Genomic DNA, 20,434 nt, shown 5'->3' on the forward strand with positions numbered 1-20,434 from the left:
TTGGGACCATTTTGACTGGTAAAGCACGTAAAAAAAAGGATATAAAATGTTAGCCCTCATCCTCAGACATCAATCTCTCGCTCTCAAAAAAAAAACCCACCCAGAATTATAACAACTTCAACCAATCAGAACTGAGATGTCATTACTACAGTGCTACCATGGGAGCAGACATGCAAGCAGAAGAAAAGTCATGTCAACTTCCTCTATAATTCACATCCCCTTTGAAAGAGAGAAATATAAAAGACTAACTATATCAAAGCAGACTGAAAAAGAAGAAATACAAACATAATGGGAATGATATCATTTCAGAATTCTTTTGGACCTTTTACAGATAACATCCTTCAGGAGTTAGAGGCCAAATGCCAGCAAAGATGAATTCATTCAATATTATGGGTTTGGCACTTGTCAGCCAATGAGATGTAAGCAGAAAAAACCTATTTGATTGTGCAGCGGTCGTTGCCAACCTGAAACTGTGCTGCCTGGCAACTCTTACAGACTGGAGCAGTGTTGCTTGGCAACCGTTACCAACCCAAACTGTGCTGACTCCACCTCAGAAATTCCTCTTGAACAGCCTTCAGTTGGCTGATAAGAGAGCACAGCAGACTCACGTTAGTTTAGCAATCGGGCTTCAACATTGTCAACATTTACACACCACGCAACATTTCACTTCAAATGCTCAAACGTTTAAAAAGATCAGTATTATACATACGTTTATATGTGTGGTATCATTTTCAGATGTGCAGGTGATCATGTGCTAGACAAAGTAAAAATCTTTTTCTGGTCCAGTCGGGCCCGAGGAGTCATGTTTTGGCTGATTAAAGGCACACTATGCAAGATTGTATACCTTAATATAACAGCTTCAAAATCATTTCGATGGTAAATGAACTACTTGTAGGGCGAATCATCCCGATAGCAAAGCAGCAAAACCAGCAATGCAAGTTTGAGAGGTGGCGCCAAATTTCGCGAGAATCACGACTTGCTTTACGGCACGACGTCACATACATCAACAACATATGAAGCAGCCTCTATGGAAGACACTAGCACGCATTTCAGATGTGAATCATGGCAGAGTCGACAAAGAAAACGAAGAAAGCGCGGTCGGAAGAGTGCAAAGTGAGAACCGAGAACGAGCGAGAAACACAAACTGCTTTACAGCAATTCGACATAAACACAATACTGTTTTATGATACTGTGTATGATGCATTACCCACCTCGGTAGACATAGCTCCACGCGATAAAGTTGGCCGGCTCCGATTAAAACAAATGCTCATGAGCAGCGGTAGAAAGGGAGAGGAGGGTGCCGCAAGTGAGTTTTTTTACGACAGTGTTGTGAAATATACACCCCACAGCTGTAGGGGGAAGTGAAAAGGTGACAAAAAAGGTGAAAATCAGTGAAGAAATGGCTAGAGTTGCCAAGTTCCCCTTTAATATGGGCCGGTTAGCTGTAACCACACCTGCACCACCCTGCAAACCTTTAAAGGGCACCTATTATGCAAAATTCACTTTTACATGGTGTTTGAACATAAATGTGTGTTGGCAGTGTGTGAGCAAAACCACCCTAGAATGATAAAAATCCACCCAGTTTTTTTTTTACAATCTCAATAAATCATAAGCACTGTCTCAGAATGAGCTGTTCTAAGATTCTATGCAATGTGACGTAAAATTGCACAGGCCCCACCCACGACGGTTGATTGACACTGCAGTTTGAGCCCAGACCCGCCCTGAGTGAGCTGGACACAGAGTCCGCCATTGTTTCGACGCTTGAACAGCTGTAGACAAGAATGTCTCCTAAGCGATTGAGGTGTGTTGTTGTTGGATGTAAGAATGAACATAGCAGTCTTCATTTACTCCCGTTGTTACTCAAGGATGGATCTGTACTGTTTGTGATCCAGCTTACGGTCTTCAGAGCGACAGGCCTAACGTTACTGACCACGGCAGAGATGAAAGTGAGAGCACGCACTTTATGACAGCTCATCGAGTCATTTTACGGATATAAGGTTTACCAGTTTATTAAGCACCCACTGAGAAGGTGTGTATATATTTGTTTACTTTTAGTTGTAACGAGTGTTTTGTGTACTTCGCTGTGTATGTTGATGATAAGGAAAGGGAGAGAGAGAGAGTTTATGGATAAGACTTTAATGCTCACTTCTTATACTGTGTTTATTCAGCTCTTACAGTGATTCTCTGGAGTAAAACTAACGCTTCATCTTTTGTGTGATGTACAATAAACTTCACTGAACTCATCAGTATATTTTGGTCATCATTCGGATGGGGTTTGCTATAGCAGGCTTGTATTAATAGTGGATAAAAGCAGATGACAAATAAGTTACAACTAGTGGTCGACCGATATATCGCCAAGGCCGATATATCGGCCGATATTTGGCATTTTTGAAATATCGGCATCGGCCGATCAGTTTTTCTGATTGGCCGATGTGTCGGAAGCGGGACTTTTATTTTGACGGCGCTCCGGACTTTTATTTTGACGGGCGGCGCTGAGAACACCAGCGCCAGAAGAGAACGGCAACGGCAGCTCCTCAGATCACGCAGCGCTCACTCACATTCTCCGTCTTCATTAATTTACGATCTCTGTCAGTCATATCTAATACTTTGTTAGACAGAACTGGTAAACAAAGAAAGTAAATGGTATGCGAAGTAAGTAAAGTAAAGCATTTGCTTTTATATTATTTGTAACAGAAAAGGCAAACAATCAGGCTAAAATACTTTCTCATTTGCCGTCAACATTCAGAAAATGCGCATCTATGTCATTTAAACAAATCTCTGAATATCTAATAAACATTTCATTTCACAAACCTTGCAGATTTAATCGAATCCAGCTGTGATATCTTGTGAAGTGTGCATTACTGTCTGTAAGTGACGGTCGGTCCATGCGAAGTGAGTGAATGTGAACAGAAGATCAGCTTCATAGGAGACGCGATTGAAAAACTTTAAATCCTTCATTTTAAAATATGCTGATATATAACCAGTTGCCAACTGTGTCATATTCATATCTGTGATATATCCAGTTGCCAACTGTGTCATATTCATATCGTTTTCGCTGTGTGCTCTATGTAAAATTAGCGTTACCTTGTCTTTATTTGAAAAAATATGATTACCAGTGCGCACAATATTACCAGATTACTGAGTGCCCTGTTACAGTGTTTACCTTCTTTTTATTCACATATTCATATATTTCTAAACAATCACTTTGTGAAAAATACTGTAATAGGATTGCAGATTCAAGAAGTTGCCATCTAAAGTATAAAAGCATGTTTATTTTAAAGATTTGTTTTATAATTTATTTATAATTTATTAAATATTGATTAAAATAAATATATATAAAAATATCGGCTTTATATCACCCATCGGCCACCCTGCTCTCTAAGATATCGGCATCGGCCATCAAAAAAACAATATCGGTCGACCACTAGTTACAACCATAATTAAACTAAACTATACCTGTTCTATCTCCATACAGCATATATTCTCTGGCTCTGTGGGCATTATTGTCCGACTCCGAGTCGAAATTAACACCACAACTGAGAGTTTCTGTTCTGATATTATCAGATGAGATTGTCGTTGTCCTGTCCTGGCTCTGAGCGCGAGCTCGTGAGGCTCCGCCCCCTGTGACGTGCAGCAGCAGTTAATTTGCATTTAAAGGGCACACACTAAAACAGCGCATTTTTCTGAGCTCCAAAAAATGACAATTTAAACATGCTGTAAAAAATGATCTGTTGGGTATTTTGAGCTAAAACTTCACATACATACTCTGGGGACATCAGAGACTTATTTTACATCTTGTGAAAAGAGTCATAATAGGTGCCCTTTAATCATTATATTATAATACACCTTTTACCAGTGACCTGACTATTTTTGGAGGATTTTTCAAAATACTTTTTAGTGAAGGGATTTGGGCTTTTAAAAATGAAAAATCATTTTCAGTCAGATTTGCAATAGTGCAATATTTATAATATGACATGACGACTGGGAACAGAACTTCTAAACTATAAAACATTCTTCAAAATATCTTCTATGTTCTGCTGAAGAAAGAAATTCATACAGTTTTGGAATGACATGAGGGGGAATAAATGACAAAATTGTACATTTTTGGGTGAACTATCCCTTTAAAGGTGGGGTAAGCGATATTTGAAAAAACGCTGTTTGATAGTTGGTTGGACCGACACAACAACAACCGTGTAGCCAATCAGCATTATGTATGATGGTGGAGAAGAGAGAACGAGCAAGAGGGAGATATGAAGAAAGACTGCAGAAAGAGAGATGGCTGAGAGACATTACAAAAGAGATAAGCTCATAAGAATATCACTGGGTTAGAAGGGTTGTGTGGCTGATGAAGGGTTATGGTCAGGAAAGAGCTTTAGGACCCACGTTATATTAGAAAAGCTTTTCAGTGCTGAAGAGAGCGGGAAGGCCTGAAAACAGACGCAGAGGTTGCTTTAAATCCACTCCATACGGGAGTAACACTTATTTTAAGTGTCACTGTTTATCTGGAGCTGCTGTGCTGTTGGCAACTAACAACAAACTCTTGTTTCTATTTACTCTTGTGTATGCGTGTTCATTTTTTGTGCTTCCTTGTCGTTGATTCACCATCTTCGTTTTTTTTTTTGTGAAGCATTATTTTGTTGCGCTTCTGCTACGATAAATAGAAATCCACTCTTGCATTGCATGTGTAACGGAGGCCAGCTAGTGAGAGTTGCGCAGGCTGATGACTGCTAGAGAATGTGGTGTTTACCGTTCAGCGCCTTTGTACTGACTAATGAGGACATTTTACTGACCCTCACTGGTTAAAAAGGCTTATAAATCGGCAAAACGTTTTTTTTATTTTTTTATTTTTAAATCTAGTGTTCCACATGTTTCTGTGATGCGTAGGTTTAGAAGTAAGAGCAGGTTTAGGGCCATCGAAAATATCAAGTCTATGTAATGTCCTCACTAGTGAAACAAGTGTGTGTGTGTGTGTGTGTGTGTGTGTGTGTGTGTGTGTGTGTGTGTGTGTGTGTGTGTGTGTGTGTGTGTGTGTGTGTGTGTGTGTAAATGACTGTGGATACTGGATGGAGACAGGAGAAGTGAGCAAGGAAGCGATAGAGGGATGAATTGATGGGAATTCATTGAGACAGCGACATTTCTAATATCAGCTCAGCATCTCCAGCAGTAGTTTTGTGTATGTGTGCAGTGCACGTGCATCTTTTGGCACAAAACCAGTGAAAGAGAGCTCACTAAAGGGAAATCTTTTTTTCCTCCTCTGTGTGTATTTGCAACGAGATCCTGATTTGATATCTATCAGCTATGATCACTTTATTTGTTTCTCATTTCTCCTTTCTTTTTGTGATCTGTCTTTTTTACTCAAACAATACTTAGACTGAGGCACAGCTGTTTAGCAGAAGGTGCCAGACCCCCACCGTACACACACACACACAAATGAGAAATCAATGTGCTTTTAATGCATGGACTTAAGGCCAATGGAGATGATACGGGCTATCAGCAGGCTTCCTTAATGTCTTCATGAGAAGGATAGGGCTCACGTTTCTGACACACACACACACAGAGAGAGAGAGAGAGAGAGAGAGAGAGAGAGAGAGAGAGAGAGAGAGAGAGCTAACTCAGTGCCCCATGTGTTTCATGAATATGATAATGGGCTGCATCAGAATATTTTATCCGTCTTCTTTATATTTGCCCTCTTAAGCCCTATTCGCACGGGATTAGTATTACCCCTGGACCTCTGTAATTAAGAAATTACCCCCTGACGTCTGTGTTTTTGGTGGCTCATTCACACAGGCAAATAAATATTCGTAATTCCCTCGAGTTTACGGACTTTACAGCGTACGCCCACCCATTCACACTTCATTGCTGAACGTGCTGAAACGAAGATCGCGCTGCAGTATCACGTTCCGGATCACGTCTTTACTGTAGCTTGTTTTCTCTTTTGCAGCACTTCATAGTTTTTATTGGAGAAAAACTATAATCGGATTGGAGTAGAGCATATCGAGAGATTTTATTGTTAAAATAGTTTTAATACAGACGTAAAATGGACTGTTAAAACGGCCCATAATGATTATTACGTTCTTTAGGAAACGATAGGCTCACAGAAAAACAGCCCAAATCACAGACATGGGGATTCGCACGGGACTGGTATTATCAGAGGACCCCTGTGTTGGCCGAAATACGGTAGGCAATTTTCGGGGGAATTTTTACAGACATTTTTACAGACATGGCAGATTCGTGCGGGATAAAAATCACAGACGACCTCTGCGATTATTACAAATTACCGGAGGTCCCTAGGTAATACTAATCCCGTGCGAATAGGGCTATAGACAACAGATTCTCAACCCTGTCCACTGTAAACATAATGATAGATTGAATTTGATTGCTGCTGCTACCAATGAATTTCCTTTGTGAAAAATGAACAAATTCTCATGGACAAAACCCAGAAATATGACATTTTATAGAGAATTCATAGATCTATAGAAAACATACTTCAGTCAAAAACACTGCAAAGACCAATGGTTGAATGAAGGTTGGCAGACAGCATGTTTGAGCTTAAAAGGAATAGTTCACCCAAAAATTTTAATTCTGTCATCAATTTCTTTCCCTTATGTTGTTACCATGAACCCATAAAACGTTCATTCAAGACAAATGAAGATATTTTTCATATTTGCCCAGTCTAGGTAAAGTCTAGGAAATCAACATTCTCAAGTTTGTGTGTGTGTGACATAAGAACAAACATCACTGGTCCTTGTGCATCAAGCTTCCGTTTAATGCGTACAATGTACAGGTGTGCGATGATTAATGTTTAGATAGCCTAAATTACAATGTTTAAATAAAGCAATTGTGTCTCTTCAGAAGCCTTGGATTGAACTGCTCAATTGATATGGATTACTTTTACCATATTTCATGAAGCTTGAAAATGTTGCTTACCTAAATTTTCAATAGGATGAACAAAAATGCTAAGAATAAGATTATTAAAAATATCTTAATTTGTGTTCTGAAGATAAATGACAGTCTTATGGGCTTAGAATGACATGAGGATGAGTAAATGACAGAGAATATAATTTTTTTGGGTAAACTATCCATTTAAAGCTGAAGTGAATGTCTGCACCACTCGCAGCATCAAACAGAAATGCAAAAAACATCACTCTTAATATGATCAGACAAGACTGCCATAGACCCTAATGTTGCTGTGTGTAGGGCTCGTCAGCATGCACAAACAGCGCATACACACACAGAAATCATTCTCACACAACCTTGCTTGAGCAACAGTCCCAGCACGTTTATAGTGAGGTGAGGTGTTCATTTTAATTGACCCACCCTCCTTCAATTACCATGGAAACCAGCAATAGATACTCACAGAGTGACAGGTTAATTAACAGGAGTGGAGAGGTTTGGTGGTTTGTTAACACACAGTGTGACAGTCAAGTCTTTTACATTGTTACAAGATTTCTATTACAAATAAATGCTGTTCTTTTGAACTTTCTATTAGACAAAGACTCCTGAAAAAATGTATCACGGTTTTCACGAAAATATTAAGCAGCACAACTGTTTTTTAACATTAATAACTGTTTTTTAACATCAGTTTGCGGTGCATTCTGTCACCGCAAACTGGCCTGTCAATCTTCCAGTCACGGTTAACAACCTTATATAAGCAGTCACGTTTTATTTGCAAATTTGCACTACTCAAACTATTATTTTGTAGCCTACTCTTTTTGTTAATAAAAAGTAGATACGTTTGAGCGCGTGAGAGAAGCTTTGGGGCATTACTACCACGTAAAACATTGTGCTGTGTCGCATAGTCATTTGCATTCTGTCACCGCAAACTGGCCTGTCAATCTTCCAGTCACGGTTAACAACCTTATATAAGCAGTCACGTTTTATTTGCAAATTTGCACTACTCAAACTATTATTTTAACCATACTGAAGAGAATGTTGATCTGACAGTCATGGGTCTTTCATGCTGAGAACTTTGCTCATGTTTTTTGCATAATGATGCATTTAATAGTTATTGGCCAAATGTATCTGTTTTATTAAAAAATAAATATTCTTCATCAAGTTATATATTGACAAGGACATCTCTGTTTAACCCTAAAAAATAGAAAACGGTTTAAATTTTAACATTTTAAATTGTAATAACATTTCACAATATTACTTCATTTGGATCAAATAAATGCAACTTTGGTAAGGAAAGGAGAGCTCTTTTAAAAACATTTTTTTAAATCTTACAGACTTCAAAATTATTGAGTAGCAAATCTGTTAATAGCAGGCTTCACAGCATTATGTGGATAATCACAATATGGCCAAATATCAGGCATGAATTTCTATGTTAGTCCTGGCTGGTTAATGGTTTTCTACTTGTCTATCTAGTGAATCAACAAAGCAATGCAAAGGTGGTGATGCTAGACATTCAGCACTGCTAGTTGACCAAAGAGAACTTGCTAGTAAGTCTAGTGGGGATACAAGCATATTTATATCCCATACTAAGGACAAGCATCCAAAGCACTGCATACTGGTGACCAGCAGCGCTGTTTTTCAGCATTCAATACTGACATAGTACGAGATTAAGAAAGAGACTGCAGAAAAAGAGGGTATACAACAGATATTCTCTTGTTCTCTGCATGTATTCATCTCATTTTCTTTTTGTGGACTTGGACTTCTTAAATTTTTCTGTCTGTCTGTCTCGCTCTTTGTATCTCATTTTATTTGCACAGAATAAATGTTATATAATAGTCAATCTATCCAATTATGTTCAAACTGAGGACAGTGTGTTCAAACTGACAGAGTGTTTAAGAGAAAGAGAGTGAAAAGAGTCTGAATGAAGGGAGTCAAATGAAACAGCACCTCACTGTATAATGTTTCACTCTTTACCAGGGACTTTACAGAGAAACATGTCATATGATGCAGTATTTCCCCTTAAACATACAGTACAACTTTGTTAATTGTCAGTACATCCAGTCATTTCACATCCTGTATGAACCTTTATGTTAACTTAAAATTCACCACTAGTTACTCATCATTTAGTATATTCTGTCTTATCAATAGAAAAAGAGGGGTATTTGGAGATGCTTGTATTTACCATTTTGTTGTTTCTGGTCATCAAGCAACATTGGCACTCTCTCAGGTTAAAAATTACTGTCTGGACCTGATTGTCACTGTGGATTTGTGATGCAATCTCAGAGAGCAGGGAAAAACTATGTTAATGCAAATAATACATTTAAAATAAGCATATAAGCATTGCTATGATGATAAAATAAATAGGCCTCTAGAGTCTAGACTTTAAAAAGGGAAAAGAACCTCAGATACTGATGTCCAATCAAACACTACTGTAATTTGGTTCCAGTTCATCTGTTATGGATGGAGCAAGATTTGTTTTACAAACTTTAATGTTACATCCGTCATTGACGTTAGTGCTGCTCGGCTAAATGCATGCGCTGTTATTGACACAGTGAATGATACAGTTACCACATGTGCTCTGCAATAATTTAGAAATATACTCATCAGTTTCTTGATGGACACACACTTGTTAATGCTGCTAGAGGCATCTCATAATGTACGATCACTGAGAAATGTCCTGCTTAAGTCGTCCTTGTGATGGAGGTTTGGGTTAAATAACTATTTCTTCCCATGTTTCATCATTGGACTCGCGCTCTAATTGATAATCGACACCATCATTACTGTCCTTACAGTGTGTACAATCGCTAAGGATTTACAAAGACTCCAGAGCTGAAATTCAGTTATGGTAATGGGCATTTCGTTTCTGACACACGCTGTATACAACTCTAATGACTACTAGTTGACATGCAGATGCAAAGTTACTTATAGTATAGTCTAAAGTGGACTATCAAAATAAAGTGTTACCAATACCAATAATTATATTTTGTTCAATTTAAAAGCAAAAAGGCAACCTGAAAAAGTGTTTGCGTCTGTCTCATACTCTACAGGACAAAGTGAGAGCTCAGAAACACAGCAAACACTGCTCTAACATGCCAGAACAATCTCTCAAAATAATGTCAACATTTTTCAGTCTAATTAGGACTATTAGACACACCATTTTGGTGTTAAAGACTTGAAAACCAAACTTTACATATACAGCTCATAAACACTATATCTCAGCAGGTGATGTGTATCAGAACATGAAACTAACTCAAGTGACGAAATTGGATCGCTTGTACAAACAGCGCAGTCAACATGCGGTGTATCTACAACGCTTGCAACAGTAATGACAAAAATGTCAGGAGACATTTTTATACAACGACTGAAAGTAGGTGTCAGTGTGGAAAAAAACTGGGAAATCTTTCCTTTGCTCATATTATGACATCTCACTATGATAAACTTACAAGGAGCGTGTCAGTGTGAAATATATAAGCAACATTTTATGTATGCGTGCATATGTATTTGCTTAAAACTGCTGACTCCTTTAATCATTCACTATTCACTACATAGTGAATGTCACACAGAAAAAGGAAATAGAGAAAATGAGTGTTATCCAAACACAGCTGCAGTTTGTTTGAAGCTACAAATGTCCTGAAAGACGAAAATTGGATGAAATCCGATCTGACTGTTCACACTGAAACATATTTCAATCCAAAATAAAGATTTCACAGCACAACAGCACATATGGATGTGGTTTGGATCACGTTAGTAAAATGAAATTTATGTCGTTGTATAGTTTTTTTGCTTATCAGAAAGAAATAAAATACCTGACAGATTTAACATAAACAGTAAACAGACAAATCCGATTATCATTTTAAAAAAGCCAAGGCCTAGAGCTCAGAATGAGTGTTTAATAAAGCTACAGTATCAGAGACCTGAGAACTACCTTCAGAAAGTGAGAAGAGCTGACTCATATGTCATCAGTTTCACTTCATTTTAACCCTGAATTAGCCTAATTTTGTTTTAGATGCATTTCTCAATGTCGACTGCACTGAGTGCATTCATCCCTCTTGACTGATTTATCTGTTACTTTATTAACTTTTCAATGCATACTCCCTAAAAATATTTTTTCTTAGTGCTGCAAAGCTTCACCACACTGTGATGCGCTGCCCGAACTACAAAGACCATGATACTGAGCACAAGGGTTTGAAGTTGACACCTTACAGATGGGACCAGCATGTCAGATCATGTGTAATTACCTCAGTCTCTGGAGAGTGCTGTGTGTGTGTGTGTGTGTGTGTGTGTGTGTGTGTGTGTGTGTGTGTGTGTGTGTGTGTGTGTGTGTGTGTGTGTGTGTGTGTGTGTGTGTGTTCATCTGTGAAGGGCAGAGAGGTCTCCTGCCTACTGTCACAAGATCCCAAGACCAGAGTGTACATCACAGGAGGACATGCAAGGAAACTCAAGCAACACCAGCAAAATTAAGTTACGTAGTTCATCTTAAAATCTAATAACGCTGAATAGCAGGGCTCAGTGAAATAGACTGTGACGGTGCTGTCACTTGCCCCATGCATTTTTATGACTTGATACAACCTTTGAACATTGTTTTTGGTAATTCCACTGATTTAAATGTCACCAAGTTGACATTCTCTTTCTCTAGCTGAGTATTGGGTAACATAACAAAAATACTTTGAAAAAGCTTACAGTAAAGGTGTGTTTATGCATTAATAGCGGCATAATTTCAAGCTACTATTCAAAAGAAGAAGAAAAAAATGTGGAAACAAATCTGTAATTCTAACGTGTATTGGCAGCCTACTTATGTGCTTTCTGTTGTGCTCGTCTTCTTTTTTAATTCACCTCTGGAAACCTTGGTTTTGTATAGTTAATTATTATGTGTTATTTGTGATCTGCAATAAAGTAAAATCACAAAAAAGTATAAACAAATTATTTGCTGTAAATTAAAAGGAATATTATAAAAATGAATAGCAATTAATACAACAATATTAATATTAAGGGTGTCATGATTCTCCAAATCCTCGATTCGATTACATTTTCGATTCTAAAGTCACGGTTCGATTCGATTCTCGATTTGTTTGATTGTAAAAAAAAAAATTGCATCACAATAAGTGTATTGTGATTGTCACTAACATTTTTCAATAACACTAACACTAACATTCAAAACTGAATTTTATTAGGTTTAGTGACAACATGTTACAATGTTTACATGGTACAATTTCTGGTAAGCTATGCTTTTTTATTATTTCAATTCAAATCAATTATTGTGATTTGATTTAATATTGACTCATTTGGATAAACATTAGGTAGGCTACACAAGATTAATAAGGCGTTAATTTGTCTCAAAAAACAAAACAAAAAAACAACTCACCTAATGCTGTAAACATACAGAGAGCCCTATCAACTGGTAGTAGGCTATTATTTAAGGTTAAAAATAATTAAATATAATGCGTTTTTTATTATAATAACAACTTTATTTAATGATATAAGTAAGAAATATAATATGTAATATAGAACACGTATATAGCAAAATACTCTCTATAGCTATTTTTTTCTTGCCAACTACGTGCTATACTATAGCCTATATTATGGTCATTAAATGGCTTTCCTGAGGTAAATATTACATAATTGTTCTCCAGCTATGTTATTGACCTCTTCACGCTGATGAAAAACACTGATTGATCGATATTATGTATGAGGAATATACATTTCAGTAAGTTGTACTGTATCTTTCAACAGTGTTCGTGTTTTTGTTTTTTTATTAGCTAGTAGAGATGATCGTGCGCTAGGGATCTGTCACGTAACATTTACAAGCGCCAAAACGGTATTTATTGTTTGAATTTCGCAATAAAATTGACAGAATCTGAGAGCTGAGATTTTTTTTAATATCATAAAGTAACCTGCTCTAGTCTGTCGGTCTCCGTGTCCTCTTTGCTTCGCGATTTTTCTGTGCGTGAGAGCGTGTGAAAAGTGTCAATTGCGTGTGTCTCACGGTGAATGAGTGAGAGTTGGCAGCTCTGACTGGCAGCACTTCAACACGTGTGTTTTTTTTTTTATTTCGCTTGGCAACCTGAGCTGACGTGACATGGGGGCGTGACAGCATCGACGATTCCATTTTTTGATTCGATAATCGAGATTGAGCATTAATTTCGATCGATTTCGATTTAAAATCGAAATCGTGACACCCTTAATTAATATAAAGACTAATATAAAATTAAAGCTGCAAGCAGCGATGAAAAGGGCCCTCGCACCCGTGCCCCGCCCCCTTGTGCCTTTAGGAAAACAGAGCACGGTGGGCAGTATGTAAATATAGGAGGACTATGTCAAGGTAATTTGTATTTGCCACACTTCCTGCTACCAGCAGGTGGTGCTATTGCTATAACCAAATATGAGCATGGCCATGTGTTCAGGATAGGACTCTTATCAAACATGTGAAGTTTGGGGCAGATTGGACATTGTATGCCTGAGTTACTGCAGGCTGTCTGTGGTTGCCTAGCAACATCGGAACTGCAAGCAACATTAATATTGAACTTATCTGATCATGCATATATCACCAAAAGGCTGAAATTGGGTGTACGTTTGTCAGGCCGCCGAGGGCACACCCTTCGACGAAAACTCAAGATCTTCGCAATTAAACGTTGCAAAGGCCTTAAGATTACACTCACCAAATTTGAAGAGGATCAGATCAAAACTGTAGGAGGAGTTCATTACACCATCAGGAAATGGCAAAAACTGCACAAAATCAGAGAGGAAGTTCAAAATAGCTGACTTCCTGTTGTGTTTAGGGCTACTATCCAAGAGACTTTTTTTGTAGGTATTGGGTCATTACATATATGTACCGATTTTCATACCTGTACATGAAATGTAGAGCCAGGGAAAAATGTAGGGGCAATAATTGAGCCATTTTGCCCAACACAATTCTGAAACCCATATCACACATAAATTTACACCACTTCTGAAGCGTGTGCAAAGTTTCATGAGTTTTCGAGCATGTTAAGGCCCTCAAAAAAGCGATTCACTTAGAAGAAGAAGAAGAAGAAGAAGACGAAGAAGAAGAAGACGACGAAGACGAAGACGAAGAAGAAGACGAAGAAGAAGACGAAGAAGAAGAAGAAGAAGAAGAAGAAGAAGAAGAAGAAGAAGACGACGAAGACGAAGACGAAGAAGAAGAAGAGCAAAAACAATAGGGTCCTCTCACCATCGGTGCTCGGGCCCTAATAACACTTTATTTCATGCAGTCAGGTCAGAAAAAAAGTGATGGAAGGGCAAGTGAGTAACCTAGGCCAACAGAAAAATAAAAAATGTAATTTGAGGGCTATTAATGTGTACTCTGAAGGGGATAGGCAGGGCTCAACAATACATAGTAAAATCTATACGGGGTAAGATAGGCAAAAGATAATGTAAATAAATCAAGATGTGTCATGCATGGCATTACATTTTCCTCCAAAACATATGCAATGAATTTCTTCATTTCTACAATTCCACAAAGAGTCATTCATTCATTCAGACACAAGCTATTTAAAAAGTGTGAATTTAGTTCCTGGAAACACCTTTTGCCTGTCTTGCCTCAAAATAAATAAATCCAAGTCACATTGACCTCTGTTTGCAAAACAAAAACCTAGTGTTATGGACACAATCTCAGTTCTCAAGATATTCGCTGAGCAATTCAACTTCATGAGTCATTGTGATATCAAACCAGTTTGTGCCTGACCATTCAAGAGATCGGTCCTTGGAACTAAAACACTCTTTTAGTTCTTTGATTTTAATAGCTACTGATCTACTGAGAACTATAGCATGCTTAGAGGAAGAAGGACTACAGACTCAGATTACCCTAAAGAGAGAGACACTAAAAGAGACATTCAACACTCTGCCACAGCTACAAACAGCCTTGGGACTTCCTGTTACTTTGTGTGCAAATATGGACCCTTTTCACACAATTTATGACATTTTCTGACTTTATTAAATATGGCAAAATTAGTTAACACCAGGCATCTCATGACATTTTATTGATATTTCTCAAAAACTTTAAATCATGGAAAATTAATAACTGCAACTTTTAATGTTTATAAAATGTGACATTGCAGACTGAAACAAACTGATACTGGAATCCACTGCTGCTTCAATGTATATCTAATGAGTGATTATAATCAAGGTATTAATAAATATTTTTCCTTCTAAATATCACATGAGTGAATGACTTCTCTAGGCTTATGAGATTTTACTTTGTTATAGAAGTTACCAGTGTGATTAATGAAATTCAGTGAGTGACAGCAAATCTGACTTCTGTAGATATTCCTCAATATTTGCTCTTTTTGGAAAGTCAGGGAAATGTGATTTTCTTTTCTTTTCTTTAGCTGTTGTTGGAGCAAAAGTGAACACCCAAAATGAAATCATTTACAACTCGTACTCAAGTTGTTCCAAAACTGTATGACCTTTTGGCAATGGTAACCAAATATGTTCTTCAAAATATCTTATTTTGTGTTCCACATTAGAAATAAATGCATACTGGTTTGGAAAGACATGTGGAGAGTAAATGATAAAATTTTTGGATTGAGTATGCCTTTAAGGCACTTTAAACCTAAAATCACTACATTTGGGCTGAGCAGCAGCATTTTCAGATATAAATTCCAGTACAACCCTTCAGATTTTGACAGCACACATGCGGGAACCCATATAAATGAACTTATGTTTTGTCAAATCTAAATAAGTAAGAACTGTTAAAAGTGGTTACGACTAGCATAAGCATACATCTGCATCAGCCTTTAATACAGGGATCCAAAAAGCAACACTACATGTGCACAACGAATAGGCACATACATAATTCATATACATGCATGACCACAAACTGCCTTAATGCAAGTCATTTCCATGAAAGGCAACTTTGCACATGAATATTCTATAGTGCATACTACAGCAAGATAAAAGTCTGATGATATTAAGATAAAAAACAAGAAAAAAAAACAATATTTATTAACAGTCAGCATTTTATTTTTCTTCATCTTCCATTATCGTTAATAAATGCCACTTGTACTTTACTTCTACATGAAGATAATGCATATAAAAAAAAAAAGTTTATTGGTCATTCCCTGACAAACACCTTGATTAGCCAAAAGTAGAGAAAAATCTGAGCTTTTCTTTTTTTTAAATAAACCCAACCATCTCACATCAAGCCAGTCTTTGTCACATAAAGATTCTTGTTCAGTTGCTCAGATATGGGTTTAGAAATGAGTATGTGTACCTACTTTAAACACACTTCTTCAGCTACTATTTCAAACCTCACCACTGCAATAAGGCTGGGGTTTTTTTTTTGTTGCTCACATGTGACTCAGATCTGTTTTTCTCATGACAGTGTGAACAGCAAAAATCACATGCAATCTGATCTTTTCAATTCCAGTTTGTGCCACTTTCATAATGTGGTCCTAAATCCAATACAGGTCAGATATTTTGCAATGCGACCGAATTCATGCAAATTTTACGTCACTCTCTAGATCAACATTTGTCACAATTCTGCGCTCATGTGAGTCACTTCAAAGATTTTACATAGGCCTAGCTGATGTTATCAAGACAGCTGCGAAAGGTAGTGGAAGGACAGTGATGTCTAAGAACTCATAAGTATTAGGCTACATTGACAGCTCTATATACAAGCAAAACATGAAGGCTCTTATCATAAATGTTTAAAAACGCCACTCTTTTTTCATATCCTCATCTTTGTTTTTTATGTTGCCAGCGCATAAATTCGCTGGCTTCGGCGGCAGATCACACTATAAATAAATGCATAATCACTTACTTAAGTGTTCTTCGTGTTTACTTCCGTATGACTGCGTGCACTAAATGGTTTTAAACAAAGCACTAAATGTTTTAGCTCCCCAACACTTGAACAAGCTCTTAACGCATTATAATCCTTCATGTCTATTGCGATCTCAAAATTCTGGCCAGTTGAAATACCTAGAATATCAAAATCGACTGCTGGCGGTAGATCCTTTTCCTATTTAGTACCTAAACTCTGGAACAGTCTTCCTAACATTGTCCGGGAAGCAGACACACTCTGTCAGTTTAAATCTAGACTAAAAACACATCTCTTTAACCTGGCATACACATAGTACATTATACATTCCTATTATTTAAATCAGTTAAATGATTATTAGGCTGCATAAATTATGTCAGCCGGAACCGGGAACACTTCCTGTAACACCTGATGTAATCGTTACATCATAAGAAGAATGGCATCCACGCTAATGTTAGTCTTTCTGTTTATTCCGGGGTTTACTGTAATCAGCCGGATCCGGGCCGTATCTAGATCAGATGGAGGACCTGTGCCTAGACACGACCACAACGCATCCCTGAAGTGTCAGCAGTGACCCTCCTCTGTGAAGGCCTCATCGACACGACAGCCATCGGTACTGATCCTCAACAAACCCGTCTCCATACCATACATGACTTCAACCTTCAACCAGTTGGAACTGGATAATATTCTGAATGTTCCAATCCAATCTGACTTGTGACCTGTAATGCTGCCTGAATACACTGTTCGTTCATTGGTCAGAGGAGAACTGGCCACCCGACTGAGCCTGGGTTCTCCCAAGGTTTTTTTCTACATTCTATCACCTGATGGAGTTTTGGTTCCTTGCCACTGTTGCCTTTTTCGCATTTGTCACCATTGGCTTTTGACTTGCTTAGTTGGGGACATTTAATTTAATATTCATCAATATTACTGATCTGCCTGCATTGACACCATTATATGAGAACTGAACTGACGATGACATCACTGTTTTCTCCAGAGCGGCTATATATATATATATATATATATTATATATTATACTTTTATATATACTTTTTTTTACAACAAAAATGAAAGAATGGAAACAAACTTTGTTGCATTATTTTCCTGTTATCTCTGTAAAGCTGCTTTGAAACAATCTGTATTGTAAAAAGCGCTATATAAATAAACGTGACTTGACTGCGTGCCGCGTTTGGATCAGAGCAATAAATCGGAATTGAGCACTTAGACGAAGCCCTTTATCCATTCTGTTAATGGAATTCTCACTTCTTCAGAATTTAAAGCATTTGCTTTTAATGCACACATAATGTCTTTTCTAGACAATGGTGTGAGATTACACATTTAGCCACTGTGAACTCCAGTACTGGACAATAGTAACGCAAACTGCGCAAGAAGGATTGAAACTGATATTGAAGATCAAATTGAATGAGATGCATTGCAATGTATTGAATTGGGACATATGAACAAATGTGGATCATGCATATTCACAGAAATGTGATCCAGTTCAACAATGAAGACACAAATGACGACAAAAGGATATATGCAGCAGCTATCTTCTTGACTCATGTCATAAACAGCTCCCTTCAAAGGGGAAAACTGGTGGGAAAAATGAGGCAAGAAAGACAAAGAGAAGGAATTCTTCATCTTTATCACACTTTAACATCAGAGACTTGGGGGTATCTTCATACTCCAGTGTTAAGTTTGTGGCCAAACAGACAATAAGGACTGCCAATTAGGTCACTGAAGCCATTGGAACAGACCCACACTAGTACGCACATGCTACCATTTACTCAAACTGTCAAACACACAGAAACTAACAAGCACACAAGCAATCTCATTCTCACAAAAGTGAACACAGATTGCAAGACGAGGATTCTCTTCTCTTTATGCAGTCATACATCTCCAGTTGAGTCAGCGACAAAGTCACTTCCTCTTATAGGTGACAGTCTGGTGCACATCCAACTATTTCCTCTTTCGAACACATCCATAGAAATCATGCACACAAAAAAGTGCACACAAGCAGCCCCATACTATCAACAAACGCAATCTGTATGCTAACGACCCTGACAGTAACAGGGAAACCAGTGAACGTCTAGTGTTATCTACAACATGTTATCACACACACAAGCCGTGTGTGAGAGAGAATCAAAACACAAGGCTTGATATAAACAAACGACCCTTCATACAGCTAAAATGGTTTTGAGACAACCAAATAATCACAAAAGGCCTATCCACTAGTGTAACTCTATACAGTTGAATGGGAGTGTAGACATGATGCTGTGTGTAAAGTGTGCATGAATGAATGGATTAGTGTCCCTCCTCCCACTGTCTGCTTCACATCTGAATGGCTGTTTGCTGCAGCAAGACTACCATTACAGACCACAGACACTTCCGAAAGAGATGCAGCCATTTAATTTCTAGCCTCATCTCTAGAAACAATAATGTAGCTAATCCACTTTATACTGCAATATTTATAATAGTGCACCCATAGTACCAAGACTCTGAATTGCCAGACAAAAAGATTATTTAGATCAACAATAGCTCTTAATACTAATACAAACATCTAAATTATAATACTAAACATTAGTTGAAAATAAAATGCGTGTTTAAATTACATCCATAGCTGCTTGCACGTTGACTTGCACTGAGAGGATGAAGAAAGGCGCGATAGATTATAGAGACGAAGGGCAGCATCTTTTGTCTGGCACTACAGCATCTATCTGCATTTACCGACGTTTTTTACCATCCTTTAACGCCATATCCACTAAATAAGCTGTTCCCGTAATGATAAATAAAACTGTTTCGTCAAATATAAACGGAACATTCTAGTTTTGTCGCGTGTTCGCAGTATAGGTAGCCTAGGGTGTAGTGTGGTTTCTACGGGTTTGCATGTTAAAACTTGCTGGATTACTGGAGTAAAGGTTAATGAAGATTGTCTCCTTTCCTTCCAGCTGAAGTGCTCTCTCTATTTGCATTTATTCATGGAATATGATCTGGGGTGAAATGAGATGTGAAACCAAAACAAACAGAGACGCCAGTGTCATGGCCAGTATTTCTAATTCCATGTCACCGCACTCAAGCTACCATAAACACGAGAGATGAAGCGTGATACTAACGGTTTTCCCTTGTACGAGCACCATGTGCACTGGCTATTTAAGTGAACACACAAACACCCATTGACACACCGCGCAAATGCACCAAAAAGGCACCCACGCTCTAAATGTCTTTTTGTTGTCCTCCTAAAACACGAATCTTGAGAATCGGGTCAGTGGAGCACGAAGGGAGATTAGCCCACATCTGCGGGACCCACCTGCTTGTGTAGTATCGGTCAGATCGTAGTTGAGCCCCGGATATTCACGCAGTTTTCTTCCGCTGATGTTGAGCATCCCGGAGCAGACGGCATCTTCCAGTGCGCGCTCCAGACTGCGGGCGGTGTGCAGCGGGTGTTGCTGCTGCTGCTGCTGTTGAATCACACCCGGGCTCCAGTGCGCGACGTTCAGATAATGCTGGCTCTGGAGAGCCGCCGCAGGTCCCACAGCTCCCTGACTCGCCGCCATTTTCATAAGTGAAATTATTCTGACAATAATAATAGGGGGCTGCCTGGCGTGCCGCGCATGCGCAGAGGACGCATACGGAGGTGGAGAGGGGAGGGGAAGGGCTACTACTGGAAAGGGGCGGAGGATTTGGCACAGCTCTTACGGCATGTATAAGGATGATCAAGAGAAACCATTAATGTTTTTGTTTTACAAAATTAGAGCAGTATGTATTTTG

The 20,434-nt window shown here is 38.2% G+C and overlaps 1 protein-coding gene across 7 annotated transcripts in view; it reads right to left on the reverse strand.

Moving 5' to 3' along the window:
• The window catches only part of lrch2 (leucine-rich repeats and calponin homology (CH) domain containing 2), a 106,327-nt gene extending 86,086 nt beyond the window's left edge, over positions 1 to 20,241 (reverse strand). For all 7 annotated transcript variants that reach the window (XM_084114381.1, XM_084114382.1, XM_084114380.1 and 4 more), the window contains exon 1: positions 19,974 to 20,241. In XM_084114381.1, the coding sequence (XP_083970507.1) occupies positions 19,974 to 20,226 (253 nt within the window). In that variant the 5' untranslated portion in view covers positions 20,227 to 20,241. The remainder of the gene's footprint in view (positions 1 to 19,973) is intronic.
• Between the last annotated feature and the right edge of the window lie 193 nt (positions 20,242 to 20,434).

The sequence above is a fragment of the Abramis brama genome (genome assembly GCF_963993115.1).
Source record: "Abramis brama genome assembly, chromosome: 5".
Lineage (NCBI taxonomy): Eukaryota > Metazoa > Chordata > Actinopteri > Cypriniformes > Leuciscidae > Abramis > Abramis brama.